Source organism: Piliocolobus tephrosceles, chromosome 9, assembly GCF_002776525.5.
Source record: "Piliocolobus tephrosceles isolate RC106 chromosome 9, ASM277652v3, whole genome shotgun sequence".
NCBI classification, from domain to species: Eukaryota; Metazoa; Chordata; class Mammalia; order Primates; family Cercopithecidae; genus Piliocolobus; species Piliocolobus tephrosceles.
Window position 1 is genome coordinate 42,422,919 of NC_045442.1, and position 25,994 is coordinate 42,448,912.

Consider the following 25,994-nt stretch of genomic DNA (forward strand, 5'->3'; position numbering starts at 1 on the left):
GTAATAATTATTAACTGTTTGTTTTTATTAACCTTTTTTAATTTTAATAAAAATAAGTTATTATAGTTTTTATTAACAGTTGGTAATAATTTTTCATTACAACTGGATATTAACAGTTTTTCATTTTAAAATTAAGAAAAACATTATTCGAGAGAAAATGTTTGCTTTATTCAGTTTCCTTACTCCAGTACTACTAACATTTTAGGCTGGATAAATTTTGCTGTGTGGGGCCTATCCTGTGCATTGTAGGATGCTTAGTAGCATCCCTGGCCCCTGCCTACTAGATGCCAGGAGCACTCACCCAGATCTGACAATCAAAAATGTCTCCAGATATTGCTAAATGTATCCCGGGGGCAAAATCGCCCCTGGCTGAGAGGCACTGATATAAATCCAAGCAGAACAAGCCTTGCTCAGAATTACAGACCGGAGTTGACCAGTGGTTCCCACATGTCAGCAGATATTAGCATCACCTAGAGAGCTTGCTAAACTAAGTGATCTCCAATCCCAAAGTTTCTGAGTTAGCATATCTGATGTGTGGTCTGATAACTGTCACTTCTAACATGATACTAATGGTTTGGGGACCACACTTTGAAAACTACAGGGCTAGACATTTACCTGTAGACAAATTATCCCAAACAGGCATTAAAATTGAAAAACAAAAGGCTGAAATGTAAGATTTGCAAATCCAGATTTATAGAATGATGGCAAATATCACACAGATAAGAGAGTTATGAAAGGTTCCAGAGACTATCTAGCTTTATCTTTACACGAGTAGCTTTTTTTTTTTTTTTTTAAGTTCAAAAGTACTAAAAAGCTAACTCTGGAATTGACCCCTTCTGTGCTTTTCACTGGATTTGAGACGAGTAGCTTCTTAAAGATCACACAGGTGATCCACCTTAGAGCTATGGTGGGAACAATGAAATGAAAATGGGTCTAGTGGTGAGGACACATGGACTGTAGCTGGGAAGTGACATTTCAGGTATTCTGTGAAACCTTAAGTCAAGTCATATCACTTCTCTAGATTTCAATTTCCTAATTGGGAAAAAAGGGATTTGGATTAGAATCTCATAGACTACTTCTAGTTTTAAAAATATATGATTAGGCCAGGCGTGGTGGCTCATGCCTTTATCCCAGCACTTTGGGAGGCTGAGGCAGGCAGATCACCTGAGGTCGGGAGTTCGAGACCAGCCTGACCAATATGGAGAAACCCCGTCTCTACTAAAAATACAAAATTAGCACGATGGTGCATGCCTGTAATCCCAGCTACTCAGGAGGCTGAGGCAGGAGAATCACCTGACCCTGGGAGGCGGAGGTTGTGGTGAGCTGAGATCGCACCATTGCACTCCAGCCTGGGCAACAAGCGTAAAACTCTGTCTCAAAATAAATAAATAAATACATATTTTATATATATGTATATATATATGGTTATACTGCTAAAGTTGAGGGATAAGTAAATGATAGTCTTAAAAAAATCTTTTAAGTTTTACATAAACGTTTATGTACTTTTTTGAATATACGGTAAATTAAAAAGTTAATAGTCCTAATATTAGTCTTTCTGTGAGTTCTCCCTCTTTCTACTACCATGTAGCTCAACATAATTTAGACTATTAAAATACTAAAAATACCTGTAACCTAAAGTCACTCTTACAGCCTAAGAGAAAGTTATACTTTTAGTTTGGAAATGTATTTCTTAAATATTTAAGATGTAAAACCTTATTTTTAATACTCCTTAATAAAATACTTTAAAATAAAATGCTTTAAAATAAAAATCATAAGACCTATATTAACTGAGTCAAGACAACATGAAATATTATGACATATAATAAAAATTAAGAGCCTATTCAATTTATGTAAATTAGATGAACTGTAAAATATAACATCCTTACCTCAACATTTCTAATGGATTTGTCTCATGAACTTGGTTGCCACACCTTGGGCAATCATTGCTATCTTCAAAGTGCTGAACAATACAAGTCTTACAGACTAAGAAGAAAGAAGATGTTAGGTTAAAATGCATCATATGAACACTCATTTAATGTTAAACTAAGTGTAATTAGAAACAGACCTTAAAATTACCTACTACAAGTAGAATATCATTATTTAATTAAACTTCAAAAACCTTACAACTGTTAATACTGTAATAAAACCCAACTGAAATAAAAGTCAACTGCCACAAATAAAAAGTATACACTATTTTGCTTATTGTTTTTCTTAAATACATTCACACACCAAATACTACTCTACCCATCATCATATTAAACTAAAAAAGCAAGTGTATTTACACAAAATAGGTTTTTCTCATTTAAGGAAGGACAGAAAAAGGTAAAAACTAAGTCTGCATTCATTTCCTTTGCTAAACATTTATTTAAATGCAACATAAATAACTCTTAATACAACTTGAGAGTTTTCAACCTGTTTGCATTACTTTTATTGGCAGGGTACACCAGGGACAAACCGGGAGTTACAATGGACTTTGCTGGCCTTGGCAGAGTGTAATGAGTTTCTGCTCATAGGTACTATAATTCCATGGAGCACAAAGTATGAATAATGGTATCAAGTTTGGACAAAGGCATGAGGTAAATTGGAAGAATGACTGAAAAACTGACAGGGATAAATAAAATTTCAAATAAAGATTCTAAACAAAGACAATGGAAATATGACTTGTGGATTTGGGGCCACAAGGCTATATAGCCCACATTTCCTACAAATACTACTAATCTCTCTGGCTATAAATCCTCTCATCTTTCAGCTAAGCTTCTACTACATATTATGCCAATGTTTTGCCCCAAAATTTTAGACAATTTTTACCGTACCTGAGCTATAAAATATTAATTCAATTCCTCATCCCAATACTCCTTCTCCATTCTATTACCCTGTATAACCTGAAATTTTCACATGGCATAGATTGGCTCTCCTACTCCCCATTCACAGCTGCATTTCAAGCTACTTCTTTCTCACTCCTCATGATTGACACTATCTAAAAGTTTACCAAAATGATTGGTCAAAACTAAACACTAGGATTCTTACAAGTGAGATTAGGTTTGAAAATCTGAACGTATCACATATACTGGCCAAAACAACAATGGCCATGGAAGAACTCTACCAGGTATCTAATTTTAAAATCATTTAGTACATACAGAGATTAGCAGAATTTCCTTTTGTTTATTTATTCATTGATTCAATAGGAATTTATTGAATGCTAGGCATTATATTAGGAGTTGGGGATACAGGGGCCAACAAAACAAAGCCCAAATTCTTATGGAGCCTATACTTTATTTAGGAAGGCAAACAAATAATTTTAGTTAGTGATAAGTGATATTTTTACCTGCCTGTCCCTCCACCTCCAAAAAAGATGGTAGAGATTGGGTGCTGGGAGGTGGCAGCTATTTTAAATAAAGTGATCAGGATAGGACCTTGTAGCAACCCCTAAGTTGGTGACATTTGAGCAGTGTTTTGTTGGATGAATGTACTTGAATCCCGTACTCTCTACCTCTTTTCACCATTACACACAGCTATTAGGATAACATTGCCTTCAGGACAGTTCTCACAAAATGTGGGTAAAAGACAGTATCAAAATAAATAAATACCTTAAAAACCTTAAAAAAATAAAAAGCTTAGATATAAAAAGCTTAGCCTAGACCTATTATGTACAATTGAATACTTCGCCTTCTTCCCAAATTTCTTGTCCCCAAAAGAGTTTCTAAATGTCTTCTCAAGTCAAAACAATCTTTGGGAAGAAAGGACTGCCTTATTATGCCATGTTGAAGTAGAAAACAGAGAAGCTGAATTCCTTCAGAAGATTGCTGGTATTTGCTCTTTTCCCAGGGATGCTAGAGAAGTCTCTGAAATTTGGGAAAGAGGCAAATGAAAGAAAGAAAGAAAAAAAGAAAGAGAGAGAGGGAGAGGGAGAGGGAGAGGGAAACAAGAGTGGAGGGATTTTAAAAGCCTCCATCCTGACATGGAGCTCTGATCCTTGTGGTTCAAAAGGTTTATCATACTCAATGGGTTGGCAATCCTTGGTTGTCTACCAGGCTTGACCAAATAGAGAGGTATGTGACATGCCCAGAACAAGTCCTTACCTAGATCAGCCAAAAGGCTAAGGGTAGGACCCTAGCATCCTCTCAGAAGCTATACTAAGCTAGGCTGCTCATGAAAGAGTTGTAGGGCTCAAGCATCCAAAGGTGCACACATTAAAGAGTAGTTATGCTAATTGCTTAAGGTCAAAGCAGCCCCAGTACCCAAGAACAGTGATGGGGAATACTAATCTATATTCTAGATCTGGACTGCCCAATACAAGCCACAAGCCACATGCGGCTACTAAGCATATGAAATGTGGCTAGTTTAAGTTCAGATGTAATGTAAGTATAAGATACACACTAGATTTCAGACATAACAAGAAAAGGTAATCTCAATAATTTTTATATTAATTGCATGTTGAAATGACAATATTTTAGACATTGGATTAAATATATTATTAAAATTAATTTTACTTGTTTCTTTTTTAGTGTGGCTACTAGAAAATTTTAAATTATACACATGGCTCACATTTTATCTCTACTGAAGGGTGCCATTCTAGATGGAGATAGAATCCCTCCTATCAAGAGGTGAATTTATTTTCACACCAACAACTGAGATAGGGTATCTTATTCCACTTTTGCTGGTGAAAAAGAGGTTTCAATAGGCCCAGTCACCTGCCTATTCTGGTGAATGGCAGCACAAAGACCTAAATCCAGGTTTTCTGATGTGAATTTTTGTTTGTTTGTTTTTATTTTTTAGATGGAGTCTCACTCTGTCACGTAGGCTAGAGTGCAGTGATATGATCTCAGCTCACTGCAACCTCCGTCTCCCGGGTTCAAGTGATTCTCCTGCCTCAGCCTCCCTAGTAGCTGGGATTACAGGTACCCACCACCACGCCTGGCTAATTATTTGTATTTTTAGTAGAGATGGGGTTTTGCCATGTTGGCCAGGCTGGTCTCGAACTCCTGGCCTCAAGTAATCCACCCATCTTGGCCTCCCAAAGTGCTGAAATTACAGGTGTGAGCCACTGCGCCCAGCCTTAATATGAATTCTTGAAAACTTTTTTTTCAGAGGCTAATACCAAAAACTGTTTTTCCTGACAACGTTTTTTTTTTTTTTTTTTTTTTTTTTTCAGATAGTTTTAGTAAAAGACAACTTTAAGATGCTGAACAATGTAATATTCTGACTTGCTTTCTTTTTCATTTGGATGATTTGGTGGTAGTTGTCATTATTGTTATTATCATAGTTAACACTTAATGGGTTTATGTACCAGGCATTATCTTAAATATGCACATGTATTCAACATATTATATCCATGTATATCCTAATCAACATATATTTAATTCAATACAATTTAATAATCTAATACTTACTACATTCCTATTAATTAGCATTTGGCCTCTTATAAAAAATTGAGTAGAGAATTTGAGCAAGTTGTCTAAAATTATGAAGCTAGTAAGTGGTTAAACCCAATATTTGAATCCATTTTCTTAACCAAAGTATGTGTGATACATTTTCTTCACACTTTATTTACATAGACCTACAATATATAGAAAAAGAATGTCTTATCCCTTATTTTAGGAGCCTTAAACATGTCTAGTTGTACAATTAGATCTCCTTTTAAACAGTCTATAGCCCTTTTCATAGCTTATTTGTTCCTTTAAAGAAAAAATCTCTAGAAGATACATCTCCCACATGGCTTTTCAGAACTGTTAAATAAAGCACAACCTTATGTAAATTAGGACCTGAGGAAATCCAGGCTTGAAGTTCAGTGAAACTGGGAAAAAGTAAAATGAAGATTTGGTTTCCCTTAGATGCTTAAAAAACTTCTCATTACTACAAAACTCACCTCTAATTCTTAGTTTATAATTTGAAGTCCATACTAGCAGTACAGCACATTTAAAAAATATCTTAAAGATTTAACACCAAACTCTCCAACTGCTCAACCGCTGTAGTGGTTAACCCAATTGGTCCAAGAATGATGTTAAAAAGGTCCTAGTCTAAGGTTAAGACTCTGTATGCAGACCAAGTACAGTCTTCATTCTCAACAGCTACTCCACACAGATTCTATAGCCATAAGAAACACCTGGGTCAGAAAGGGAGTTAGGCTCACCAAAGATGTCCTCAGGTGGGAAAACACTTAAGCAACAACTTAGCTAACATTTAATGAGCACTAACCAAATATCAGGCTTGGGCTCAGGACTCTGTATGGATTATAGTATGGACAGTTACTATCCTCCTTTGGCAAATGAGGAATGTAGTGCTGGACAGCCTGAGTAGGCTGCTCTCAGCTGCACAGCTGTGCAGCAGAGATAGTATCCATCCCCGGGCTGCGCAGCTCCAGGACTAAAATCCAAGCCACTATGCAATGCATCTTAGAATTAATAACATTTGGTCCCTGGCATCAAAATAAAAAATTCATATAATATATATACTTATTATTTATTATTCTTTCTTTCTTTGAGACAGGGTCTTACTCTGGTCATCCAGGCTGGAGTGCAGTGGTATGATCATGGTTCACTGCAACCTCAAACTCCTGGGCTCAAGTGATCCTCCTGCCTCAGCCTCCTGAGTAGTTGGGACTACAGGCATGGGCCACTGTATTAGTCCGTTTTCACGCTGCTGATAAAGACATACCTGAGACTGGGCAATTCACAAAAGAAAGAGGTTTATTGGACTTACAATTCCAAATGGCTGGGGAGGCCTCACAATCATGGCAGAAGGCAAGGAGGAGCAAGTTACATCTTATGTGGATGACAGCAGGCAAAAAGAAAGAGTTTGTGCAAGGGAACTCCTCTTTTTAAAACCACCAGATCTCATGAGACTTATTCATTATTCATGAAAGACCTGCCCCCATGATTCAATTACCTCCCACTGGGTTCCTCCCGCAACATATGGAAATTGTGGGAGTTACACTTCAATTTGAGATTTGGGTGGGGACACAGCCAAACCGTATCGGCCACCATACCTGGCTAATTTTTTAAATTTTTGTAGAGACAGGATCTCACCACATTGCCCAGGCTGGTCTCAAACTCCCGCAATAAAGGGTTCCTCCTGCCTCAGTCGCTCAAAGTCCTGGGATTAGCCAGCACGCCTGGCCCTTTATATTTACCTAATCATGGATGTCATTAAACTTTCACCTCATGTTTACTAAGTGAATTCCCTACTTTTACTACTTCTTAGATTTGAACTAGGTTGTTGGACAAATTAATAGAGAAATGGCCACTGCATTATCTAAAGTAGTGGTTCTAAAATTTAAATAGGCATCATGATCACTAATTAGAATTTTTAAAGAATTGACTCACAGGCTCCATCCCAGACCAACTAATTCAGAATATCTAGGAGATTAGCACCAGGACTATAACTCTACAAAACCCTCTCACGGATGCAGCCAAAAGATAACTGGGAAACACTGGCCAAGGGAGCCTAGGAGGTAGTCACAAAAATCTGACTGACTAATACCATTGTTAGGCTGCCGATTCCAGGATTTGGCTCTCTGCTAAACCATCATTAGAAGTCACTTTATTATCACCATTAAGAAATCACTATGACAGGACAAAAAATAATTAAAGAATTTGTGATCAATGTACTCTCTCCCTATAATGCAGATATACATGAAAAACCAAGGTAGTATAGCATAGTTGTTCCAGATAATCTTGAGGCAGACTGCCTAGATCTGAATCTCAGTTCTGCCATTAGGCAAACTACTTTGTGTTTCTGTGTACAAAGGAGATAACAAAGGTACCTATCTCACAGGATTCTTGTGAGGCTTAAAGGAGACAATATATATAAAGTTTACTGGTTTACAGTGTCTAGTAACTTCTAAGTATTCAATAAATGTGAGCTTTACCATAAATTAGATTACTGGATGAGCATAAAATGATAAGGAGAATCAGCATCAGAATACTGAATAATATCAGACTGTGATTAGTTTGATGCACTAATCATAAAAAACAGATATCGTGCTGATGGAACTTGAAATGCCTATCATTCACTGATATTAATTCCCTGCCTCCATTTCTACCCCAGTGATAGTCTTGCAACTCAAGTTTGAAGTTTAAGACACATTGCTTCACCTGAATAGGAAGAGCCTATCTTTTGTATGTAAGACGCTTCTTTTACTGGGATAGGGTGAGGTGTGTGTCCAAGATTGACCAATGCTTTTCTATTATGCATTCTTTCCTTCGCTTTATGTTTATGTTAAAAGTAAAAATATGTTTAAATTCAAGTACACTCCCACTGGTCTAGAAGCTATCTTGCTTTGTCTCTTCCCAATTACTTTGCATATACCTGTTCTGATGCACATGTTGATTTCATAGTTGAACTATTATAGAGTTATCCTATTTCCTATTTTCAAGTTCTTGAGGGTGTCTACACAAAAGGTACAAGGTCATTTGTTGTTGCTATCTTAGACGTATATATGGTCCCCCCAGGTCTCTTATGTATCACAGAGAGTGGGCATCCCAGCTTTGATGTCAAAATATGCAAATTTCTGCTCTTGAGTGCTAATTCTGCTATCACTGGCGATAAAACAATAATAATATTTTCTCTCATGTATTTAAGTGTCTACATTCATTAGTAATGCTCTGTTTATTAAAACTGACCAAAGGTTGACTTCCTTTGCTAAAATCTTTTGGATGTGTTGTTATCTGTCAACTTAGAATATTTTTTCTTCCTTCCTTAAGCAATTCACAATCTTCATACACATTTCTTGATAATGCTCATTTTATATACATTTTTGTCTTGAAAACTCTTATCTGTTAACAGTTTATAAGTAAACTGTGGTCATGTTCAAAGAGAAGAGGCATCAGTTTCCTGCTTTTGATACTTATTCTTACACGTGAAACTAACACTAATTTTAAAAATCCAGAATAGCTGTAATTTGCTTCCATGCATCTTCTTGTTTTATTTATATAATGAACTAATTTTTCTCTGTTATGTATATGTATGTATATATATATTTTCTCTTATGTATGTGTATGTATTATATGTATTATATAATGTGCCATATATTGGCCCATTTCTTTCAAAGGCCTACATGAGTTGCAATTTCACAGAGAACCCTAAGGACAGCATTATCTTCTACTGAGTAGAGCACTTTATTCTTTTTTTTGCTAAGACAAAGCAACAGGCAGTGAAGCACACCTTGCCTGAACAGGGTTAGGAAACAGCCTGGGGTGTTAAGCATGGTCTAGGGATCTTAGACTGAGGAAGCCAGGAGACCCTGAAAGGTCTACGAAGGTAGAAAAGGTTACCCTACTTCTGTAGGTTGACTTGTAGAGTCGAGTGGGGCCCCCAAGGTCATAGAGGCTGGTAGTTCAGTGAGTGCTGCAATGGCCTCATTCCCCTTCTTACCAATATAAATTCCATGATCAATCAAAATAATCAACTCCTCACACATACCCTTGATAGCATCACTCTTTTGTACTTCGACTCCCCTTCCCCTCTCTTCTTTGGTCATACTTGCTTAACTAAACTCTACTCCTGGCTAACTCTATCTAACTCTCTATGTACTCTGCCTCTACAAGATTACAGTGGAACTTTGTGGAAGAAAAGCATGCAACCATGCTGACTGGTCTCTCACCTTACATTCATGACCATGAACCTCAAGTGAATCCTTCATCTGCCAGGCTGTCATACTCAATGCCCCAATTCCATTACACTTCTTGCCAGTATTTCATATCTTCTCCTCTCTCTTCAAACCCCCAACATATCCTCCTCCATCCTCACTCTCCACTGAGGACCTCACTTTCTACTTTACTGAAAACAAGAGGAAATAAAATAACTGAAACAAACAGAACTTTTACCACCACACCTATTCACCTACTAGCATCTATACTTTGTGTTCTTGCCTATTTCCAGAACTTCATGTACCTATCTAAAGCCATCCTCCACCCTATATGCCAGATCCTGTCACCATGACCTAAGAACATTGATCCAGTCCCCTTTCACTTACATCTTTTGCCATCTACTGAAGATTCTTAATGACATTTAAACATATTTCCCCAGCTCAAAAAGAACCCTATAAAACCACTTCTGTTGACCCTACTTCCCTTATTAGCTATTTATTTGCTTTCTTTTACAGTAAAACTCCTTGAGATACTGGCAGTTATTCTCTTTAATTCATCTCTTCCCATTCTTTTTTCACTTTTTCTTTACTTTATTAAGATTAAATACTTATGTCTTCATAGTACAATATTCAAAACCAGAAAATAAAAAATTTTCCATTTGCTGACATTATCCAGACTTTTGCTCCTACCACTCCATTGAAACTGCACTTGAGAAGACCACCATGACCTATGCATTACTAAATTTAGGGGTCTATTCTCAACCCCACCTTACTCAACCCACTTAACACAGTTGATCCCACCTCCTCAACACTATGTGTTTACTTTGCCTTCCAGGACCCACTCTTCCTATTGTCCTCCTACCTCACTCATTTCTCCTTTTCATCCTGATAGGTAGTTGACACAGTGGTACCCCAGGGCTCAGTCCTTGGTCCTCCCTTCAAACTTTCATTGTTTAAATAATGATCCATATGCTGTTCATTCCAGGAGTCATAAGTCCAACTCTCAAATGGACATCTCCATTTTAATATGTTATAGCTTACATTCCTTTTTCTTTTCATGACCCACATACATTAGCAAATATGAATTTACCTTCAAAACCTATTAAGATTCTGATCACTTTTTACTTTGATGCAAGCCATTACCATCTCCTGCCTGGATTACTGCAGTGGCCTCCTAACAGGTCTGCTTTCAACACAGTAGTCTGAGTGATTCTTTTAAACATAAATCAGATCATATAATTCTTCTACTCAAAACCCTGCCTGGAATGGATCTTCATTTCTCTCAGAGTAAAAGCAAAATCCTTAAGATGGCTCTACAAGAACTGCATCATGTGCCTGTGGCCATGCCCATCCCCATCACCTCTAACACTCCTTCACTCACTGCTGTCCAGCCATATGGGACTCAGGTCATTTCTCAACAAGTCAGTCACACTCCTGCTTTAGAGTCTTTAATCTTGCTATTCCCTCTACCAGAAACACCTCTCCCCTCACATACCTGGCTAACTCCTTTACCTGGTCTTTGTTCAAAAGCCACTCTCTTAATGAGGCCTACCCTGAACACAAGTTTACTTGAAATTATAACACCTCACTGGCCAATTTCCTTTACTCAGCCTGACTTTCCCCTTTTCTACAGTATTTATCACCTAATATAATACACACTATGATTTGTTTATTGCCTACAAGGTTGCTTGATGAGTCTCAAGTGCCTAGAATTGTATCTGGAAGACAAAATGCTTAGTAATGATTTATAATATAAATGAGAACACAATGGTTAGGAACACTAAAGGGAACCAAAATTGTAGACCCTACACGTGTTACTATTGCAGTCAAGTCAGAAAGCAGCTTACATTTTCAACTAAAGCAAGGGAGGAGACTGAGTTTACTAGTAATTTTTTTGACAATTAAAGTAAATTAGGCCAGGCACTGGTGGCTCGTGCCTGTAATTACAACACTATGGGAGGCTGAGGTGGGAGGATTGCTTGAGTCCAGGAGTTCGAGACCAGCCTGGGCAACATGGTGAGATCCCGTCTCTAAAATAAAAAGGCTGGGCACGGTGGCTGACACCTATAATCCTAGCACTTTGGGAGGCTGAGGCAGATTGATTACTTGAGCTCAGGAGCTCAAGACCAGCCTGGGCAACATGTTCAAACCCTGTCTCTACAAAAAAAAAAAAAAAAAAAATACAAAAAAACTAGCTGGGCATGGTGGTGCACACCTGTAACACAGCTACTCAGAAAGCTGAGGTAGGAAGATCACTTGAGCCTGTGGGGGATGGAAGCAGGGTAGGGAGGTTACAGTGAGCCGAGATTTTGCCACTGCACTCCAGCCTGGGCAACAGAGTGAGACCTTGTCTCTAAATAAATAAATAAATAAGTTCAATATAAACTAAAATATAACATTGATCATTTTCTATTAATTGAATGTCAGTGGTTCTGACATTATGTATTCATATATGTATATATGAATACATATATATTCTGAGAAAATATAGCTTTGCTCACTGGCTTTAACATTTTTGATATAATACTGGTAAAAACCAGTAGATATAAAACATCAGTAGTTGTGAAGTCGTCAGAATATCCAAATGAAAATTATCTTTTGTCTTTTTTACGAAGTTAGACTAATTGTTTATAATGCTTATATTGAACCTTTGTGCTAGACTCTTAAACATACCTGTATACTGATGATTTCTAACCATGAATATTTTTGTATTTTAGGTTACATACTTTTTCTCAACCCAACACTGATATCAGTCCCAACTCATTCTGACCAAGATATATTCTCATACGTCAATATAGAAGATTTTACTTTTTTACTTCTGTTATCCTTTGGTTTTGTGCTTTAGCATCCACTGTGACGCTTTGCTCGACTACTTAAACATTCCCTGCTATCTAATTCATAGTTTCAAAAGCTAAAAGAACTATACACATAATTCTTCTTTAACATTATTACTAATAATAGATGACACCGAGATTAAGACCTATAATTATTATTTTTAAAAAGTCATCAAAATGAACACTATAATCACTTTCATGAATGAATGACTAGTTTCTGCCAAAATACTGTTTGAATACAGTACACCAATGACATCATTTCTAGTATATCTTAAAATATTATATTGGCACCTACTGAGAGTATAAATATAATTTCTATTTTGGCCTTTTTTATTCCAAAATACGTTTTTTATTCTTATTAAGAATACATTATTGGAAATTCAATTTATAGCTTTTTTTCATTAAAATGGCTATTCATTCAGAATAATAAATGCAGATCAGTATTGGGTATATAACAGTTACATAGTCAGGAAAACACAGAAGAGGTTTATTTTATAAATATTAACTAGAATTTTAAATTAACATGTTGCTTAAAAAAATTTTAGAAAATAAAGCTAAGCAGAAAGAAGAAAAATAAAATTAGGAAAATGTGATAACATATATGATGTAGATGTGCGTGAGTCACATATCCAGGATTCAGAACTCAGCTTTAGCACTTACTGGCTGTTACTTAACCTTTCTCAGTCTTACCTCCGGAATAAGAATCTGAAATACTCTTTCCTTAAACCTTTTCACAGATTGATCCTATTATTTTAGTTCTTGCTTAGATGGCTACTCCCAAGAAAGACCTTTCTGTTTTTAACTCATAGCATTTGTCATGCATAGCACCTGAAATTCCACTTTACTTGCTTATTGTCTGTCTGTCCTATTAGAACGTTAAGTTCTAGGAGAGCACAGACTATGCCTGTTCTATTTATTGCTGTGTTGCAGTGGCTAGAATAATGACTGGCACATGTAAAAGTTAATGAATATTTGTTGATGCTTAAATAATACCACCTAACTAGAGGGGTTCTTGGTTGGGTAAAATAAAACAATGAATGTAAAGCTCATGATGCCCCATATAACAAACATTCAATAAAACAATAGCTAATATTTCATTCCTTTATTAGCATTTATTTTAACAACTCTATGATTAAAAGTACAAACTGCCTACTTTAAAGGATGCTAGTATTATAAATGTCTGGTCCACAGCAGTGCTTCTTAAACTTTAGTGTACCAGAGAATCACCTGCAGGGCTCGTTACTAAAGATTTCTGGCCTTCTCTCCAGAGATTCTGATTCAGTAAGTTTACAGTGAAGCCCCAAAATTTGTGCTTCTATCTAATAAGTTCCCAGGTGATGCTGCTGATGGTGGATGCAGCTAATTCAGATATTTCACTTTGAGTAGCATGTGTATGTAGTACAAGATTTTTAAATATTGAATATCAGAGCATCATGAGTTCTCTGTACCTTAAGTACTTGTATATTTATATTTGTTCAAAAACAAGAAATGGTTGGTAGTACTTAAATTCTGCCATCTTATGGTTAAGTTATTCCTTCTTACATATTACCACATAAAATCGCTGAGTCTCTTATCACATCAACTATATTATCAATTAATCTTTCTTTGTAGAAGTTAAAAAATAAGTATAACAATGTGTTTTTGCAAAGAATTTATTCTTAGGTTAGGGATTACTGCCATAATCTCTGAAGAGCAGAAAGAGGAAAGAAAGCTTTCCTTTTCTGTACCACAGAATTCTGTCTATAAACATCCTTTTTTTTTCTGAGGAAAGAATCACTAGATTCTTATAGGGGCCTCTGACCACAAAAGGGTTAAGAACCAATACACTGTATTGGTCACATTTGAGCTGCTGGAACAAAGCTTCTTTGTCCTTAGTTTAAGTAAAAAGTCTTTCATTTTAAATCAACAACCTATACCACACCCAGCAGATACACTCTAAGCAGCTTTAAAGTTTCTCTTTTCACCAGGGTCACCTGGTGAAAGAGACAGAACATCCCTTAATCTAGGGCCATCAATTTCTAATCCCCAGTCCAGAGTCTCTCCCTCTCCCTAAGACCCCAAAGATTCCTATGCAGCTCCTAGGAGACAGTTTTTCTAAATTTGTAATTCCAAACCAACATTGCCCATATGCGTTTCAAGTTACCCATCACTGCATTTGAATCTTTGAAAGGAAAAATACACAATAAAATAACTTATTAGCCATGCATTTATTCATTTAAGATTTTATTGAGACACCTAACCCAAATCTGCACGTGGTAGGGCATGTCTTAAAGGGGATGAGTTTTAAAGGATGGGTAACTGCTAGCTGGGCACAGAGGAGGAGGCATTCATTTCAAGGAGAGCAAACAGTTGAACCAAGTATTTGTATGTGTGAGTGTTAGGTGGCAGGGGAGGAAGTGGTAGGCAGAAACCAGTCACCACTAAGTAGCTTTAATGTATCCTGAGGTCAACAGGATACATTTAGGAAATTTTAGGGTAGGTTAAGAGTGATAATGATAAAGACAGTAAGCTGTTTTTAATTATTACCACTTGGACACAGTTAAGAATGTGCTGCAGTGGCTCTGGTGAGATGTAATAAGAACATGAATGAGAACAGTAACAGAGGGATGAAACTAAAGGGACAGATTTGAGAACTATTAAACAGAGAGACCAGCAGGACTTTGCCCAGTTTTGTGAGGGTAGAGTCAAGCACGTAGCATATTTCTTGCTTGGATGACTGAGTGCTGGCATCCCATTTGATCATTCGTAGATATGCTGAGTTTCAGGTGGCTTCAGGACATCCAAGTGGACATCCAGTAGGATTCTGCAGCTGAGAAGAAAAGTGTAAGCCAAAAATAAAGATTTGAGAGTCCTCAGCATAGGTAGCTGAAGTCTCAGAACACATGAGTTCACACAGGAAAAAAAAAAAATACATCTAAATACATGTGTTAGAAATTTCTTCTTGGCGTATAAGTTTGCTCAATAGTGTACACATTTCACATTTATCTTATTTACCACTGTACCCCCAGTGGCTAGCAAAGTGCTGATATGTAATTACTTAGTTTAAATAATGAAATAATTATTTGTGCAAAAATTATGTGTTTATTTCCTTTGGTTAGGCTATTAAAATTATCTCACAGCCATGTAAACCATGGTTAATGTGGATTTAGTTCATCTAGTATTAAGTGATCATTTAAAGCTAAAACTCATTTGTGTTTGAAAATTTTAACTCATTTAAAAATTTTATCTATTTATCAAATGTTCCTGGCCTACTGAAGGGAAGAAGTATTAGTAGGTGAAAAGAGTCTAAAGATGTGGTTTTTATGATGCTGATTTGATCATGTGATCAAATGTGATCATGTGATATGATGACGTGATTTTTTGCATCTCCTGGCTGCCCCACCATCTCTACCTCCTATTTCCTTTTGACGAGCTCACTTTTCAGGCTCTTCTTTCTACATCTACCTACATCTACAGGGCAGCCCAGCAGTGCTGGCTCCAGAATTTCTCTCTGAGAGAATGAGGAAGCACCAACCTATCTGGTTTGAGATGGAGAAAAGAGTTGAAATGCACTTGCATAGTCATCTGAAAGAAGATTGAAGTAACTTCATTTACCCCTACCAAAGCAGAAGGAGCTACTAATAATCCCTGCCTCCGGCCCATATGTAGTCCTCTGCACCATTACTCAAGGGTTACTATCTGTCTGAGATGGCATATGATCTGTAGCTTTAGGAATTTCACAAAACACGAGTTTCTTCTGCATATCATTCTGCTCCAGTATCCTGATACACATCTGCTATTATATCACCCTCTGTCATTCCTCACTGCACTTAACAGCATCTTTTTTTTGTTTGTTTGTTTTCTTTGTTTTTTTTTTTTTTTTACATTTCTTAACTTGATTACTCTTTCTTCACTTGACCAGAGTCCAGAAGGGCAGGTTCTATGTCTGGTTTTGCACACCAATAATAAAGCTTCATTTATGTATTTCACACCTGAAGAGTAAGAACACCTTATATTTTCTTATGAGTCTCCATAAAAACTAGCATTTAGCATTTACTCATTCTTAACTCATTCTTTATAGCATCATAATATTGTAGACTTTGTATAAGATAAGTAAGATACTCTTTGTATATGCCTAAGTCAAGATGTAAAATATTATACGGTACTACAATGTCACTTGACATTTCTCACTTTCTGCCTTTCCCATTTGGTTATTTAATTTTATACCCATCCCAAAACACAGAACAACTGTATCTATCCTACATTATATATGAGAAAACCTTGTAGAAAAGTTGAAACCCAGGATATCACCACATATCAAAGACCCAACCAAAGGCTGAGGAATACTGCTTTGCAGTACAATTTATGTTATCAATATTTGTTTGTATTTATATTGAGGCTTATAGGCAAAAACTATTCCACTTGCAAGTGGGATATATTTGTATAAATATAGATTTGTATTTGTTTGTATATAAATATTTCTAACAAGGGATACCTTGCAAGTGGGATAGTTTTCGCCTATAAGCTTCAATATAAATACGAACAACATAGAAATCAAAGGACCTGACAGTATATAAAGATTAGTGCTACCGGAATCCTCAGATCTCCTCAGAGACGCAATGGAGTACCTGACTCCATCATTTACTCTACTTTTTGTGTTCTCTGTTGATGATAAAGGCCACATTTGGGACTTACCATTGTATTTAAATCACATTTCTACAATGTTCATTCTCTCTCAGTAAAGGGGCTTGATGGCCACCAAGGGATCTTTCAGGCCAGGACAACATGTGCAGTTAAATTGTCATTTAATTTACCCCTTTAGGCTTTAAATTGCTGTTGAGAATATATATATATATACCCTTTGCTTATAAGCTAATTGTTTATACTTCTATAATCTTTTGTTTTCCTTTTTTAAACAAAGTTATAGTTAAATTGGGATTTCACTATGACCCAAAGAAAATTTTCTTCCAAAGGACATATATAAAATTTGTAGTATATAGCTAGAAATGGGAGAGTTTTTGTGCTTTCTTCTCATCATCCAGAGTTGGCAGTTTTTGCTGGATGAATCCAAAAATTAAAAACAATGAACAAATGTTCAAAGAAGCAAAACAAAACACACTGTGGACTGGGTCCAGGTTCCACGCTTGGTGCAATGGGAAACAGGGAAGTAGAAGATAAAGTCTCCACTCTAGGGTAGCCAATTGTTTCTTCCTTCAAAGTATGTCCACAATACAACCACCATTCTCCACCTCCATTTCATATCTTATAGCCTTGGTTGAAGGCCCTATAATCTTTTAGCTTTCCTACAGTAATAGGCTTCTAACTGATTTGCTGTTCCTTGACCTGGCCAAGTGTATTTCCATCTCAAGGCCTCTGTACTTGATTTTCCTTTTACACAGACTGCTCTTCCCATATATCCACAGAGTCCTTCATTCCCTTCAGGTTTCTGTTCAAATGTCATCATATCAAAGAGACTGACCCACTATAAAATAACACCATGTCTCCTATCTACCATTGGGCTTTGTTCCTTTTCATACTACTTATCACTAACATGGCATTTTTAAAAATTAGTTTTCCTGTTAGAATTATACTTCTTGAGCAGAGGCTTTTTTACTATCTTGTGCCCTTCTGTATCCTCTGTACCCCAGCACAGTGCCTGACACACAGAAGGTACTCAATAAATGTCTGTTCAATGGTAGTTAATTATAAATTATTCAAGTTAAATAACAATACAGGGCAACAGCAAACTAGTAATACAAGATAGTTCATAGTTAACTGCTAACTGAATAAGATGTGCCAGTAATACCCCCAAAGGAGTATACATCAGCATCACTTGGGGAGCTTTTCCAAAATATACATGTCCAGACCTTACCACAAGACCCACTTTATCTCCCCAGGCAGGGTCCTGAGCATGTGTATGCTTAAATAGCTTCCCAGATGATTCTATTTTTTATTGTGGTAAAATAAATATAACATAAAAGTTGCCATTTAACCATTTCCAGATTATTCCATCTAGCATCCATTTAAAACTACTGGTATAACATTATGTCAGTTCAGCAGAGCAAGAACAGCTGAAAAAAAAAAGGCTTACAAAAAAAAAAAGGTACCATGGTATATTAAAGAACATGGGTTCTGGAGTTGAATATAAGTCCACCACTCATTAGCTATGAGACTAGACAAGTTACTTAACTGTTAGTTTCCACATCTATAAAATGAAGATAATCTCTATACCTTCTCTCTCTCCCTACATCTACTCCAAACTGCTCCCAGGTCATTGTAAAGCTAAGATGAAATCAAGTATATCTCTATTTTGGTGCACATACTAGGCATTAAACTAGAACTTACTGGAATTACTTTCACTGAAATAAAAAATGAAATCATGCTGGCAGAAACACAAAGAGTATGTGTAATCTTGGCATAAGTGGCAGTAAAAAATGTCTCTTCCTCTTCCAATGGGACAATTGAGAATGAAATCTGCTAGGAGCTCCACAGGTAAGATACTACTAGAACAGTGATTCTCAAACTTAAGCATGCTTCAGAATCACCTGGAGGGCTTGTTAAAACAGATTGCTGGGCCCACTCTCAGAGTCTCTGGTTCATTAAGTCTAGGGTAGGGCCTGATAATCTGCATTTCTAACAAGTTCCTAGAACTTGTGATGACACTGGTGCTGCTAGTCTAGGAATCACACTTTGAGAACCAGCGAATTAGAGTCTCTGAGATTAAATCCTTGAGTATAATTTTTTAAAAATAAAAAACCTGAAATAGTTCACCTAAAAAAACCGTAACTGATAATATGCTTATGATTTTTAGAATATTTTACAATGTGATAAAAGTCAACTACTGAGATTCAAATAACAAAAGCAAAATTTCATGCCACTGGCATCCCAATGACAACTATTCTGAAAATTAATTCAAAGTTAAAATAATTCTTAGAATACTCATTTCTTAAAAGTTACAACATAAAAACAAAACATGGCAATTTTAAAGGAACAAATGTACATATAAACTTTGACGCATATAATAACCTAAACGAACACTTACATGTATGGAGGCATTCCGTCACTGTTGTTGGCTTGATCAGATACCCTTTACAGATATAGCAGGTAATGTAAGGATTAAAATCTTTCACCAAGTGTTTCCTTTGGGTAGCCATTCGTGGCTAGTGAAGTCTGGCTTTATTAGTTCGGGCAAAGAGGGGTCCTAAGTAGATGAAAGTCTGATCCCAGGAGCTGGTATGTCGTTCCCAGTAGGATGTCCTGAGGCATGAGAATTAGCATCCAGATTTATCAGGAGATCGCTGATCATCACTCTTTTTGGTGGTTCTGCTTTCCCATGTCTGTTTCCAAAATCATTTCAAAAAGATGAGAGAAAAAGGCGTCAAACTCCTCATAATGTATTAATGCCATTCTATTAACAGCAAGTGTTACATGTTCCCAATTGGATGAATAGGTGAATAGAACAAAACCTTCATTGTATCATTAACTTGCAAATTTGCTATAATTTAATTCAGAATAATGACAAATTCATCCAGTTCTGGAACCTCAACTATCACCTCTATACTAATGACACCCCAAGCTATTAACTACAGTTTGGTATCTTTACCTCTTCGCTAATGCATTTTAACTATCTGCTTGACTGCTCTATTAGGAGTCCCTGCCAATACAAGTTAGAAGATTAAAAAGTGAAGTCATTATCCTCCCTTTCAAAATGGTCCCCACTTCCATTTTGAACCCTACATCCAGTTACGAGTCAAATCAAGTTGATACAAGTTGCTCCACTTGTATATCACCGCTCCACCTGCAGTCCATCTTATATTCTGTTACCAGACACATTGTATTCTGTGACACTTGGGTCTTCTTATCAACGAATGTCAGCGTCTTCTCTTTACAAACAGAAAAACGTTTCTCATTCTGTCACATACGACTTTCTACAGGTTAACCTTAATATACCCTTCAACAACTTTCTTCAACCTGAAGGGATCACTCCTCTCCCACCGTCTCCTCTGCAGGTTCTACGCACTCTATCCCACACGCCCTTTCTCTCCTCTGTCTCCATGCCTCCTACCCTTCAAGCCCTTCTCCAATGCTATCCTCAGCGCAATCTTTCCCTAGTTTTTAATGCTTCTTTCCCGTTACATTTGCCTTTTATTTTGATTTATAGTTACATTCATTCTTTACAGTCTTTATTAGATCAAAAACTCTTCAACAGAAACTGGTCACATTTAGTAGATACATAACCTGGCTAATGTTGCTTTCCTGTCTCAGTTTTTTTTTTTTTTTTTGAACTGTAAAATATGTATCCTCTCAGAAAACACAACATGAAAGGTGTTGATTTTCCTAAGTGCATTCTATAAACAGGAACTTTCCCCCATCTTAGCTGTTAACTCATTGGTAAGTATAAAGCAGCCGGAAAGGTAAAAGGCATTCCATCAACACATAGCCACTGCGAATGTGCAGGGAATGCGTGTAATCATCCTATTCTCTTGGGAAATCACATTCGTGGGTGTAACAGAAAGCAAGCATAATTAAAAGACAGGGAATCAGGGTTCTGGCCCTTAGCTCTGTATGACCTTCAGCAAAGCGTTTCATATCTGTGCCTGGGTCTCAGCTTCCTCCTCTGTAAGTTGGGATTAACTGCCTTGCCTTTCCCACAGGTTTGCCATGAAGCTCCAAAGTAAGAGAGTCCTTTGGAAGAGGAAATGCACGGTCCCGACCTGGGGTGGTGCTAAGATCCTAAGGCACAGAGCCCTGTGACCAAGACAGTTAAGGGAAGCAAGAACTTGCAATGACGGGGCGGGGGTGAAGGGGAACTTTTCTGCGTTCTCCGGCAGGACCCAGCGGCACAGCCCAGTGCTGTCCCAGCACCGCCGCGCCCGCCCGGCAGGTGCGCGGGCCCAGGCCCCAGAGGCGCGCTGCTCAGGCCGTGGAGAACGAGCAGCCTTTCCCGGGGCCGGCGTCTGCAGCCGGCCGCTCTCCCCGCCTAGCGAGGCACGGCTCCGAAGCCCCCGCCCCGGCCGGTCGCCCCCTGCACCCGAAGGGCCCTCCCGGCTCCAGGCGGGGCCGGCCAGGGCAGGTGTCTGGAGGTGTCGCTCCCGCCTGAGGCGCAAACTTGGGCGAGGAGTCTGGCGTCCTTGCCGCTCCTCAGCCTGCCCGGTACCTACCCAGCGGCCACCACCGCCGCCGCTCCTCGCCCGCCAGCGCGCCGGCCTCAGAGTGAAGGAAAGTGAAACAGAAACAGCACCCGCCGCGGCCTGGCCGGTCCCCGCGCCCCGTCCGCTCTCCCCCTGCAGGCGGGAGCGCGCCGGCTCTGTGGGGCCACTCGGCTCAGGCCCGATAGGGCGCGGCGGGCCTCGGGGCCCAGGTCCGGTGCCGCCTCCAAGGGCAACTCCACCCACTTCCAACCGGCGGCACCGCCCGCCCCGCCGCCCGGCCACGCCCCCACCGCCCGGCCACGCCCCCACCACGCCCCGAGGCCGCGCCTGCTGCCTGCGCTCCTCGCAGGTGCAGCTGCCGCCCTGGCTCCTGTGCTACACGTAGCTCTGGCCAAATATTATCTCGGTTCTTCTTATTCCACCATCCACCCCTTCGGTTGTTTTCATCATAACAATGACTGGCATATTTTTCCTGGAGGGTTTAAAAGCAACGGTCAGTGATGAGACTGACTCACCCTGAGAATTTGTCTTCTGAGCTGCGTCTTCCCCAAGTCTGTACCACCTGCGCCGAAGTGGGGACAAAGCCATCCCTTGATTTGCACCTTATTTGAAAATCACTAACAAACTTGTTACTGTAGCGTGCGTCTAGAGACCATGGTCGTTGACAACTATAAGCAAACGGGAACGCTGTGGAGGGTAAGGGTGGGGGGAGGGTGAGTGGTAAAGAAGCATTACTGTTTGCAAGGTTCAAAACAAACAAAAGCCCAGTACTCTTTCTAGTGGACTTTGAGACCTACAAGAGACCATTCACTGCAAAAACCTTCATTCAAAAACGTGTATTTTAGAAGCCAGAGCAGTGATGGCTTAAGAAAATGACAATAATAGAGGGTAGGAGAGATTGTCAATGCAAAGTATTTGCTTTTTCTCCAACTATTAGGCGTTAGCTTCTTACTATAGTGATAGATGACTCTAAGTGGCAAACCAACAAACAACCGCTAGTCCAGCAGTCATACAGGTGTTCAAAGATCCATTTCAAGTTTAAAATGCATCAAGCAGTAGATCAAGGCAGCTTTTGAAACTATCCATTTTATAATCAAACTTTGACATAAGTTTAAAAATTGTCATTTCTAATATCACAGTAGGAGCAATACATTTTCTGAAACAGCTTTAAATGATCACATTCTTATAGTCCTTTAAAGAACCATTTTGCAAAATCATATATGCCAACGTCCAAGCTGGGATCAACTTCATAAGTCACAGCAATCACAATGAGTAAGAGAAAACAAGCGAGGTCAAATGACTTCATGGCAGTAGGATTACTCTTTACCCTTCATATCTTTCATTTCAGAGACTAAATAGAACAATGTGTGAAAAATCACCCCATTTCTAGTGTGTTTAAAATATGCATTGGAGGATATTACTGTATATATACCACAATATATAAAAATGACTTGTTATTTTCCTATTTTGTGTCTGAAACTATTTTAATTATATTTTAAAAGAATAACAATGAAGTCCGGGGGCTTAAATGTGATTGGTGACCAATCACAAGTGCAGTTAATCAGTATTCCTGAAGGAAACGAGTTTGAAGGCCGGTTTTAGGATGACATATGTTAGCAATGAAGGAAGGGGTCACAAACATGTGATAGAGCAGTACCTGAGGATGAATGTGGAGGTGGGGTTGCCAGAATGGACTTGGGATGAGTGAGAACTACAACCTTTGTAAGGCAATCTGTGCTTTGTATCTGGAGAGGCAGTAATACTTTGTAGTAAAGTGTTATGTGGCTTTGCCTCTGCCCTCTTCAGCAACCATTCCATCTCTTCCACCCCAATTTAAAAAAATGCACACATACACAAAATAAAAAGTTTAAAAAGTCAAATATTTGGTTAAAGAAAAAAAAAAAAAAAAAAAAAAGGCCTGGCACGGTGGCTCATGCCTGTAATTCCAGCACTTTGAGAGGCCGAGGTGGGCGGATCATGAGGTCAGAAGTTTGAGACCAGACTGGCCAATATGGTGAAACCTCATCTCTACTAAAAATACAAAAATTAGGCGGGCATGGTGGCGGGTGCCTGTAGTCCCAGCTACTCAAGAGGCAGAGGCAGGAGAATCGCTTGAACCTAGGAGGTGGAGGTTGCAGTGAGCCGAGACAGCACCACCGCACTCCAGCCTGGGCAACAGACAAGGCTTCATCTCAAAATAATAATAATAAAATAATAATAATAACAAAAGTAATGGTAAGAGGGAATGTTGTGACATGGCAACTTTCCTGTGTGATGTGTATGCAGATTGTAAGTATTAAAACATGGGACTTTCAGCTGCTGTGCTGCCTCTCCTCTTCCCCTGGGGCTCCTTACCAGTTACTTATCCTAGTCTAGTCCCTTGGTACTGCCAGTGGGGGCAGAGGACAAATGATGGAAGCCATAACATGAGAGGGTAGCTCTGATAATAAATCTCAAGTACCAGGGGGACCCTCAAGTAAACAAAGGCCTGGAAGCAACTGGATATAGGGCCAGGGGGAAAAAAAAAGGCAGGATAAAGGAATCATAGCTGGGAGTCCCCTTATCAATAATGTACTGCAACTTTCCCATTTTACAGATGTAGAAACTAAGATCCTGAGACGTGGCAAATTCATAATTACAAAGATGATCCTGGTAGAGCCAAGACCAAAACAAAGGTGCCAGGTTCAGTTTTCTTTAACACCTCTCGAGAGTACTTCTCAAGTCCAAGAACTTAAGGTAGGTCTGGAAAGAAACAGATTAGGGCCGGGCGCAGTGGCTCATGCCTGTAACACCAGCACTTTGGGAGGCCAAGGCGGGCAGATTGACTGAGGTCAGGAGTTCAAGACCAGCCTGGCCAACATGGTGAAACCTCGTCTCTACTAAAAATATCAAAATTAGCCGGGCTTGGTGGCAGGTGGCTGTAATCCCAGCTACTAGGGAGGCTGAGGCAGGAGAATCGCTAGAACCCGGGATGTGGAGGTTGCAGTGAGCTGAGATCGTGCCATTGCACTCCAGTCTGGGGGACAAGAGCGAGAATACATCTAAAAACAAAACAAAACAAAAAAACCACAGATTAAATTATTTGTTGTGGTTAAAAAAGGAAGAAAGAAAGGGAAGAATGGATGAGGAGAGGGAGGGAAATAACTGTCTAGATGGCACTTAGGAGTGAAGTGGCCACTGGTGATTCCCTATCAAAGAAGCATAATCCCAAAGTGGTAACCGTTGCATTTGAGTATTGGCCCAGACTCTTCCAGAGAACCACAAATGGCTCTTAATAACTCCTAGAACTACTTGGAGCTATCTGTATATCTAACAAATGTTTTCATTACTTTATATTTTATGTCTAGATTTTTATTTCATTTATGGCTGGGCAATGGATGGGTAGGTAGTTCTATACTAAAAGTTCACATTCCTTTCCTGCCTAATAAATACATCATTAATTAACTGAATTTTAATGACATAATGTGGTTGAAAAATGTGGTTATATATTTACATTTCCCTGAAATATTAAATAAGGTGTATTTTTCAGCCGGGCGTGGTGGCTCATGCCTGTAATCCCAGCACTTTGGGAGGCCGAGGCAGGTGGATCACGAAGTCAGGAGATCAAGACCATCCTGGCTAACACAGTGAAACCCTGTCTCTACAAAAAATACAAAAAATTAGCCGGGCGTGGTGGCGGGTGCCTGTAGTCCCAGCTACTTAGGAGGCTGAGGCAGGAGAATGGCGTGAACCCAGGAGGCGGAACTTGCAGTGAGCCAAGATCACGCCACTGCACTCCAGCCTGGGCGACAGAGCGAGAGAGACTGTCTCAAAAAAAAAAAAAAAAAAAAAAAAAAAGTGAAATTTTCATTATTACAAATTATATATGTAAGAATACTGTTTAATATTTTAACACAGAGAGCCTTTAACATGTAAACTACTCTCCATAATATAAAGGTCTTCCTATAGAGATTAGAGAAAATATTACAATTGAACATAAATGTCCTATAAGGCCCACATATATTTATGACCATGAATATTATAACTGTAAATCTATGGTTGCCTAAAATCAACGATGGAGGAATGGCAGGGGGAATAGAGAATTGAAGAGAACTTCCAATCACCCTTGACCATGTCTTTCTCTTACTGCACCCCTCTCCCACAATCCAATAATTTTCAAGGACATCCCGTGCTAAATGTCTCTTAAATCCCTCCATTTAGCCACCCTGTTCAGATCACTATCATCTCTACTCTCTATCACTCAATGAACTCTTAAGTAGTCTTCTTATAGCTCTTTTCCGCCAAAGCATCTTCCACAGAACAGCCAGAAGACTCTTTCTAACTATATAAATTTGATCATGCTGTTCTCTGGCTTTAGAAAACCTCATTTCTAGAATAATGCCCAAACACTTAATAAGGCCATTTCAGATCCCTTTCACTTCTACAGCCTCCCCACCCCTACTT

At 38.6% G+C, this 25,994-nt stretch overlaps 1 protein-coding gene across 4 annotated transcripts in view; it reads right to left on the reverse strand.

Moving 5' to 3' along the window:
- Window positions 1-22,243, reverse strand: part of PCGF5 (polycomb group ring finger 5) — a 63,034-nt gene extending 40,791 nt beyond the window's left edge. For 3 of the 4 annotated variants that reach the window (XM_023226251.2, XM_023226249.3, XM_023226252.2), the window contains exons 1-3: window positions 21,561-21,823; window positions 19,442-19,736; window positions 1,887-1,983 (exon numbers count right to left, since the gene is read on the reverse strand). In XM_023226251.2, coding sequence (XP_023082019.1) covers window positions 1,887-1,983; window positions 19,442-19,553 — 209 coding nt within the window. In that variant the 5' untranslated portion in view covers window positions 19,554-19,736; window positions 21,561-21,823. Of the gene's footprint in view, window positions 1-1,886; window positions 1,984-19,441; window positions 19,737-21,560; window positions 21,824-22,066 lie in introns of those variants that run through there. The other variant, XM_023226250.2, reaches the window with a different exon arrangement.
- Window positions 22,244-25,994: the final 3,751 nt, after the last annotated feature.